This window comes from Theropithecus gelada, unplaced genomic scaffold (assembly GCF_003255815.1).
Source record: "Theropithecus gelada isolate Dixy unplaced genomic scaffold, Tgel_1.0 HiC_scaffold_626, whole genome shotgun sequence".
In the NCBI taxonomy this organism is placed as follows: Eukaryota; Metazoa; Chordata; class Mammalia; order Primates; family Cercopithecidae; genus Theropithecus; species Theropithecus gelada.
In genome coordinates, this window is record NW_020262914.1 from 392 (window position 1) to 8,812 (window position 8,421).

The 8,421-nt window shown below is 39.0% G+C and overlaps 1 protein-coding gene across 1 annotated transcript; it reads right to left on the reverse strand.

Annotated features, from left to right (window-relative positions):
- Positions 1-237: 237 nt before the first annotated feature.
- LOC112617923 (zinc finger protein 679-like) lies at positions 238-1,627 on the reverse strand. The gene is made up of 3 exons (XM_025374575.1): positions 1,547-1,627; positions 827-953; positions 238-341 (listed from the first exon to the last, which is right to left on the reverse strand). Exons 1-3 carry the CDS (start codon positions 1,625-1,627, stop codon positions 238-240), a joined length of 312 nt encoding a protein of 103 aa, XP_025230360.1.
- Positions 1,628-8,421: the final 6,794 nt, after the last annotated feature.

Here is an 8,421-nt window from a genome sequence, read left to right on the forward strand (position 1 = left end):
AAGAAAACTGGCTCACACTGTGAACTTGAAGAAAGATTATTGAAGAGAAAGCAGAATCCTTGGAGAATTGAACAGCATGGGGCAGAAGGTGTCCCTGTGTGAGAGCAAAAGAAAAAAGTGACTTGAGCTTCTCAGAAACTCTTTCCATCAAAGCACAGTTCCCCAGACCACATTTTAAGGGCTGGCTGCCTCCTTGATTTGTGTACCTCTCATCTGTGTCATCTGCTTCATTCGCTCTCACCTACCTGGCTGTTTGGCTACCATCTCATTTCTCTTTATATTCCAAGACTCTTTATTTTGCTCCAGACAGGTGATCAAGTCTGGCTTAGAGTCAGCAATACCTGTTTTATTAAGAAAAAAACATAACATAAACCTTGCTGAATTCTTTAACTACCAACCTAGTATTATGCTTAGTAAAGAGGATATAATAGAAAATTCTAGAAAATTAATATTGATTCATAACAGAACTTTCTACATATTTACAAAATATTTTAAAATTGTGGGTCCTTAATCTCACTACTCAGTATTACTGAATTAAACATTGGTGGTGGCAACTGAATTCTAAGGCATGGGAAACTCTATTTTACGCCATGACATTTTTGGAATTGCCACTAACCTAGAGCAAAAGATACATAAGCTCAGGAAAGGGAAAAGTTCAGGTCAAGATAAAACATCGTGAAGAATTTGTTCTACACCAATGAAATCCCAAGATTTTCTTAAAATTGGAGAGCTAAAATATATTCATGCAAAGCAGAAATTACCAAAATTATCTTAGAAAAGAGAGAAAGGCAATATATTAGGAATTGTGTATTGAAGTTTTCCTCACCCAGGAAGACCAGGTTTCTGTAGTTTTCTAACATCACATCTCTATATAAATTCCGCTGAGCATGATCCAGGCATTGCCATTCCACCAGAGAGAATTCTATAGCTATGTCTCTGAATGTCAACAATCCCTGAAAAAACAAAACGAAACAAACAAACAAAAAAAAACACTCATGAACACACAAACAGTTACCATGTATCTGTAGGCAGAGATTTGTATTTGACTTAAGAGAGTAAAAAGAAGTGGTTTTCAGTTATAAGAGTGACTAAAATTATTCAACAAGATAATTTTTAACACTGAAGTAGTCTCTAACTCTGAGAAAAGAGAATAGCATAAGATTCACAATACAACTGTAGATTTGATACTTTTCTGGATGATAAATTTTAAAATTAAGGGCATCAACATAGACATGTCTTTTTTTTCTATTTTTCTTTTCTTCTTTTTTTTGAGACCAAGTCACACTCTGTTGCCCAGGCTGGAGTGCAGTGGCATGATCTTGGCTCAGTGCAACCTCCACCTCCTGGGTTCAATCGATTCTCCTGCCTCAGCCTCCCAAGTAGCTGAGACTACAGGCGTAAGCCACCATGCCTGGCTAATTTTTGTAATTTTACCAGAGATGGGGTTTCTCCATGTTGGCCAGGCAGGTCTTGAACTCCTGACCTCAGGTGATCCACCCACCTTGGCCTCCCAAAGTGCTGGGATGGCAGGCATGAGCCACCTCACCTGCTGGACATATCTATTTTTGAGTGCTATATTTACGTCATACAGAATAAGTGGTGTGTATTTCTCAAATAGAACAGTCATGATGACTTGGAAGGTACCTCTCAAGTCTTAATATGTGCAATAAACTAAAGATCTTGTGCAGATTTTGTTTCAGGAGATTTCGGATAAAGACTTAATTTCTGAATTTTTAGCAAGCTCACCAATGTTTCTAGCCTACTAAGAGTATTTTGTCAAACATCCAGTAAGCGGCAGAGTCTGAGTTTTTCCCAGTTTCTCTCATCTGTAAATAAACATAAGAGCCTTCATTTTTAAAAGACAAATATATGCAAAAGTCATCGAAAAAGAAAGGACAACTTCCAGATTAAATGTGATGGTTTATGCACTTCAGCTAGGAAATCTCCTAAGTGTACTTAATAATTAAGAGAATAATAATTAATAGTGGAAAAAATGTCATTGAGATCTTGAACCAAGTGAGTAACATTGTTATCAACTTTATTAGGACACATTTGTATTATGTACTGATGGACACAGGCCACAACATCACTGCTGTGGTATTTCTCGCCTCTCAGAAAAGTAAATTGTAATCCAAATTTAATTATATGGATGTACATATATTTGTTTTTCTTTTTTTTTTTTTTAAGAGATGGAGTCTCGCTCTGTCACCCAGGCTGGAGTGTAGAGGTGCAATCTGCAATCTCGTCTCACTGCAACCTCTACCTCCTGAGTTCAAGCAATTCTCCTGCCTCAACCTCCCAAGTAGCTGGGATTACAGATGCGTGCAACACACCTGGCTAATTTTTGTTTGTTTGTTTTTTCCATAGAGACGAGGTTTCACCATGTTGGCCAGTCTAGCCTCGAACTCCTGACCTCATGTGATCTGCCTGCCTCGGCCTCCCAAAGTGCTGGGATTATAAGCCTGAGACACCACACTTGGCCTAAATTTAATTATAAAGAAACATCAATTTTATGCAAAGTCAAAGATGCAGATAACTTCCCTGTGCTGTAATTTTTAACAGTAATTTTAAGTAGTCTTTCTTTAGCACCCTGGAGAGCAAGTATCTCCTAATAGTTTTTTCAGAACTTTCTGGGTAATAAATGCCATTCTGTTTAAATGAGCATTTTCTAAATCCTGTTCTGCCTGGAAATAATAGAGCACACAGATAAAACCCCAACAGGATATGTTTCACTTTTCACTAATATCCAAAGACAACTGTGTTTCCCCAGTAGAAATATTGAGTATTTACACCTTCTCACGTTCAACAGCTACAATGGGAACATTTTAAATATTGCAGGTCATAAATTTGTGGTGAGAATTCTACATGGCATACAAGAACCCAAGATGAAGAAAATGTATAGAACGTTATGGCATATAGAGAAAATATTTTTTTTCAGAACCCCTTGCCTATCATAAAAACGACAAAAATATAGTTGAAACGAACTCATTAGGGATCAACAGTACAAGTAGAGAAGTAAACATTTGCAAGTTCCGAACAGATGGCATTGCCAAAGGCAGAATGGACACCATGCTTAATCTGAGATATGCATGCCTGAGAAAAAGTGATTTTTTTCTTTTNAGAGAAAGCAGGCACAGCAAAGAGTCCCTTACACCCGCCACATTTGTCACAATACAAACACTTCTGGTACAAATAAAGACAACCAACCATCATGCTGAAATATTATATTTTTTGTTAACTTTTTTAAGTTTACAGAAGGCAGCAATGTCCAAGTAAATCTGCACTTGGGAAACCTGTACACATGTACTAAAAAGTTTTTATTAAGCAGGTACTATGTGCTCTGGAGCATGTCAAAGAACGCTGTGCTGGGAATAACACATTTTGTGATTTAATTTTCATAGCATCCTGGGAGTTGGTATTAAATGTTGAATAATTTTTAGCATTTAGATTAAGAGCACAGCATTTTCATTTCTTCTTATGTTTCTCTATCATTAATTTAAAAAAAGAAAATGTATAGAATAATAATGCAAAAAAATATGAAATTATACAATTACATAAAAACTGAATAATCAGCTTCCAAATGGCTATTTTGTAAATAATCAAATTAAGCCAGAAATAAAAAAAATTTTTGAAACTAATTAGACCTGAATAACAACATACCAGAATCTCTGGGTCACAGCTTAGGCAGTGTTAAGAACAAAATATATAAGACTAAACATCTACATCAAAAAGTTAGAAAGATCTTAATTTAAAAATCTAATGTTATAATTAAAAGAATTCCAAAAGTAAGAGCAAACCAACTTCAAAGCTCACAAAAGACAAGAAATAACCAAAATCAGAGCTGAAATGAAGAAGGTTGAAACATAAATCACTATTTATAAATAGTTAAATAAGTATTTATAAATCACTATAAATAGTTAAATAAGTATTTATAAATCACTATTTATGAATAGTTAAATAAGTATTTATAAATCACTATAAAAAGTTCAACGGGCCGGGCACAGTGGCTCACACTTGTAATCCCAGCACTTTGGGAGGCTGAGGTGGGCGGATCACAAGGTCAGGAGTTCCAGGCCAGCCTGGCCAACATGGTGAAACCTCGCCTCTACTAAAACTATAAAAATTAGCCGGGTGTGGTGATGGGCTCCTGTAATTCCAGCTACTCGGGAGGCTGAGGCAAAAGAATCGCTTGAATCTGGAAGGTGAAGCTTGCAATGAGCCAAGATCGTGCCACTGCACTCCAGTCTGGGTGAAAAGAGTGAAACTCCATGTCAAAAAATAATAATAAATAAATAAATAAATAAATAAATAAATAAAAAGAAGTTCAACGAAACCAGAAGTTGATTCTGGTAAAAGATAAAACACAACACTAATGAAGTAAAAAGAAATAATTCAAATAAACACAGTCAGAAACCACATGCTTGTGAGGTTGTGAAGAATGGAATGCTTATACGCTGCTGGTGAGCGTATAAATTTGTTTAAACATTGAGAAAAGCAGTTTGGCAATTTTTCAAAAACCTGAAAACAGAATTACCATTTGACTCAGCAACCCCACAACTGGGAATATACCCAATGAATGTAAGTTACTCTACCATGAAGACACATGCACACATGTTTTTATTACAGGACTATTCACAATAGCAAAAACCAGAAATAAACCTGTATGTCTTCAATAGTAGACTGGATAAAGAAAATGTGGTATGTATACACCATGAAATACGATGCAGTTATAAGAAAGAACAGCATCGTGTCCTTTGCAGCAACATAGATGGAACTGAAGACTGTTATTTTTAGAAAACTAGTGCAGGAACAGAAAATCAAATACTGTATGTTATCACTTACAAGTGGGAGCAAAATAATGAGAACACATGGACACAGATGAGAAAAACAGACACTGAGGCCTAGTTCAGGGTGGAGGGTCAGAGGATGAAGAAAATCAGAAAACAAATCTGTTGGGTACTATGCTTGCTACCTGAGTGATAAAATAATCTGTACACAAAAACTTCATGATATGATTTTACCTATATAACAAACTTGCACACGTACTCCTGAACCTAAAATAAAAGGTAAAAGAAAAAAAAATTTGGCTGGGCACGGTGGCTCACGCCTGTAATCCCAGCACTTTGGGAAGTCGAGGCGGGCAGATCACCTGAGGCCAGAAGTTCAAGACCAGCCTGGCCAACATTGTGAAACCTTGTCTGTACTAAAAATACAAAAATTAGCTGGGCGTGGTGGCACGCACCTGTAATCCCAGCTACTCAAGAGGCTGAGGCAGGAGAATCGCTTGAACCCAGGAGGTGGAGGTTATAGTGAGCCGAGATCACACCATGGCACTCCAGCCTGGGTGACAGAGCAAGCCTCCATCTCAAAAAAAAAAAAAAAAAAAAAAATTCATGGGTGGGAAAGAGTGCAAGGTCAGTGGTAGGACTGGTTTATGCTACAGACAGTGGTCCACGTGGAGCTATACTCTGATTTAGTCCTGTGTCCATGCAGGCAGATTAGACCATGATCAAGTGATACGGACCCCTACATTAGTGGAGGAAACAGGTGCTACTGCAGATTCAGTGTCTGGGGTTGGGGATATGCCAGGAAACTTGTAGGCACTTTGGTGGGATTTTGGCAAGAAGCACTAAGAGCAAAAGTGCTGTGGTGGAATGCTTGAGGGTGGTGCCTAGTCCTGGGAGGGGTGTGGACGCATCACTGTCTAGTGGGTCTGTCTGTGAATGGGTGAGAATCAGGTGGTGGCAACTCTGAAAAAAGGAGGTCTGTTATCACAATTCCTTTTAGTCCCCTTTCACCCTGAGAGGAGACCTAGAGTCACAGGACAATGTGCAGTGTGACAGCCTGTGTGCAGGAGAACAGAGCCTCCCCTTACCAGATGCCCAGAGTCCCCCTCCAGGTCAGGCCTCTGTAATATCTCTTTTCTGACACCAAATCTGTGGAGTTTGCTAAACACCAAGCAATTTTTTTTTTTCTTTTGTAATGGAGTCTCTCACTCTGTCGCCCAGGCTGGGGTGCAGTGGCACCATCTCAGCTCACTGCAACCTCCATCTCTCAGGTTCAAGTGATTCTCCTGCCTCAGTCTCCCAAGTAGCTGGGATTACAGGCGCCTGTCACCACGCTCAGCTGATTTTTGTATTTTTAGTGGAGACAGCTTTTCACCATGTTGGCCAGGCTGGCACCAAGCAATTTTTTAACACCAACATTTTGTCTAACATTTCCATCCTGATACCACCCAGAGTCGGCACGGACCATAATTCAGAGCTCAGTGTCACCATATCGCCCTCACTGCACACGCCTGTCACAAATCCCAGGGACCCATCTATGCTTCTCAGCTACTGTCTGTAAATTGGGGACTCCCTCAAGTTCAATAATTTGATAGAGATACAGAATTCTGCAAAATCCTGTACTTATGTTAACCAGTTTACTATAAAACATGCAACCAAGAAACAGTGAAATGGAAAAGAAAAGATGTATAAAAAAAGTTTGGGAAAGATGGGGCATACAGATAGTCCTGGTAAATAGCTGTGATTAATAAAATTCTCCAGCCAGGTGCGATGGTTCATGTCTGTAATCCCAGTAGTCTGAGAGGCTGAGGCAGGTGGATCACCTGAAGTCAGGAGTTTGAGACCAACCTGGCCAACGTGGTGAAATCCTATCTCTACTAAAACAACAAAAAATAAGCCAGGCGCAGTGGTGGGCACCTGTAATCCCAGCTATTTTGGAGGCTGAGGCAGGAGAATTGCTTGAATCCGGGAGGTGGAGGTTGCAGTGAGCCGAGATCATGCCACTGCACTCCAGCAAGGATGACAGAGCGAGCCTGTCTCTAAATTAATTAATTAATTTTTCCATCCTTTGTGGTCTTCACCAACAGCTTAAGAGAAATATTTTTTCCTATTATGACTTAGATGGTTTTGTATTTTCTTACTTATCACATAGCCAGATACAGACTCTGCAAATTTTCACCTCTCTCTTATAAAAGAATCAGCTAAATACTTTTCTTCAGTGGTCAAAATATTTTTTAATCAACTTTGTTCAAATTTTTCTCTTCTCTCAGGGCTCCTGACCTTTGAGTACCCTGTCTGAGCCAACATACAACCCCATTTTCTGTCTCTCCTTAAGAACATGTTTCTTCAGGGTAAAACATTCTCTGATTTAGAATCTAATTTTGTCCCCTTCTATCATACCATTCTTACTCCATCTTCTTTCTAAACTTGTTTGCTATTCTCTATGAAAGAAAGTCCTTGTCTGCCTATACGCTGATATCCTTAAAAATCTTATATTTGGCACTTTTTTCTGTTGTTGGGATTCAGAACTTCTTACCTAAATCTGAACTTGTTTTATTTTACAAAGTCTAGAAGCTGCCCCCAAAACAGCAACACCTTTAATTTCAATAAGATCCTCCCAATTACCATCCATTCTAATTCTAACTGCATCTGCCCGTGGGTCCCCAGCTTTTCTGAGCTCTGTTGCTTATCTCAGTAAAATGGCTTCTTCCATGGCTGGGATGAGCAGGTTGGGACAACTGCAGGAGAGACTCCCTAGAAAGAACTGACTAGGTCTTCAATAACCTCCTTTTGCAGGCTCCATATTGTTCTTAGCTTGGAGTCACAGGGCTCAGGCTTTAATTTCCAAGTCAGAGATATTCACTTAGTTTTAGAAACTAAGTGGAAGATAAATCCAGAAAAATTACTGAAACGTAGTGCTTATGGAAGGGAAAAAAAATTTAAGGTGCTTACATTTTATAGCTCAATGAGAAAAGCAAAAGTATCTACCTCTTTCAGACAATACACATATCACTAACTAATTTCCATAACAGAATATTCAGTAAACAATTAGTAACATGAACAAACTTCTAGAAGGTGCCCAGTCCCATCTCATAAAGTTTAGCATAAAATTCAGATATCAAGATAACAGGGCCAGGAGGGTGGCTCATGCCTATAATCCCAACAATTTGAGAGGCACAGGTGGGCGGACCACCTGAGGTCAGGAGTTCGAGACCAGCCTGGCCAGCATGGCAAAACCCCATCTCTACTAAAAATACAAAAATTAGCCGGGCATGGTGGTGGGTATCTGTAATCCCAGCTACCCGGGAGGCTGAGTCAGGAGAATCGCTTGAACCCAGGAGTCGGAGGTTGCACTGAACAGAGATCGTGCCACTGTACTCCAGCCTGGGCGACAGAGACTCGGTCTCAAAAATAAAAATAACAGGATGTAAAACAGAGGTATTTACTGTCACATATTAATTTTGCAAAAAGAGAAACTGATGTTTTGACGAATCTGTGTAATTCCCCAGTTATCTACCATATCTTCTTGTGCAAATGTATTCATTTCCTACAGCGATAATGGAAGAGACATTTTTCATATTATTTCCCTTGGTAATATTCCCAAAGCTAAGCTTAGAATACCGGGGGAAATCAC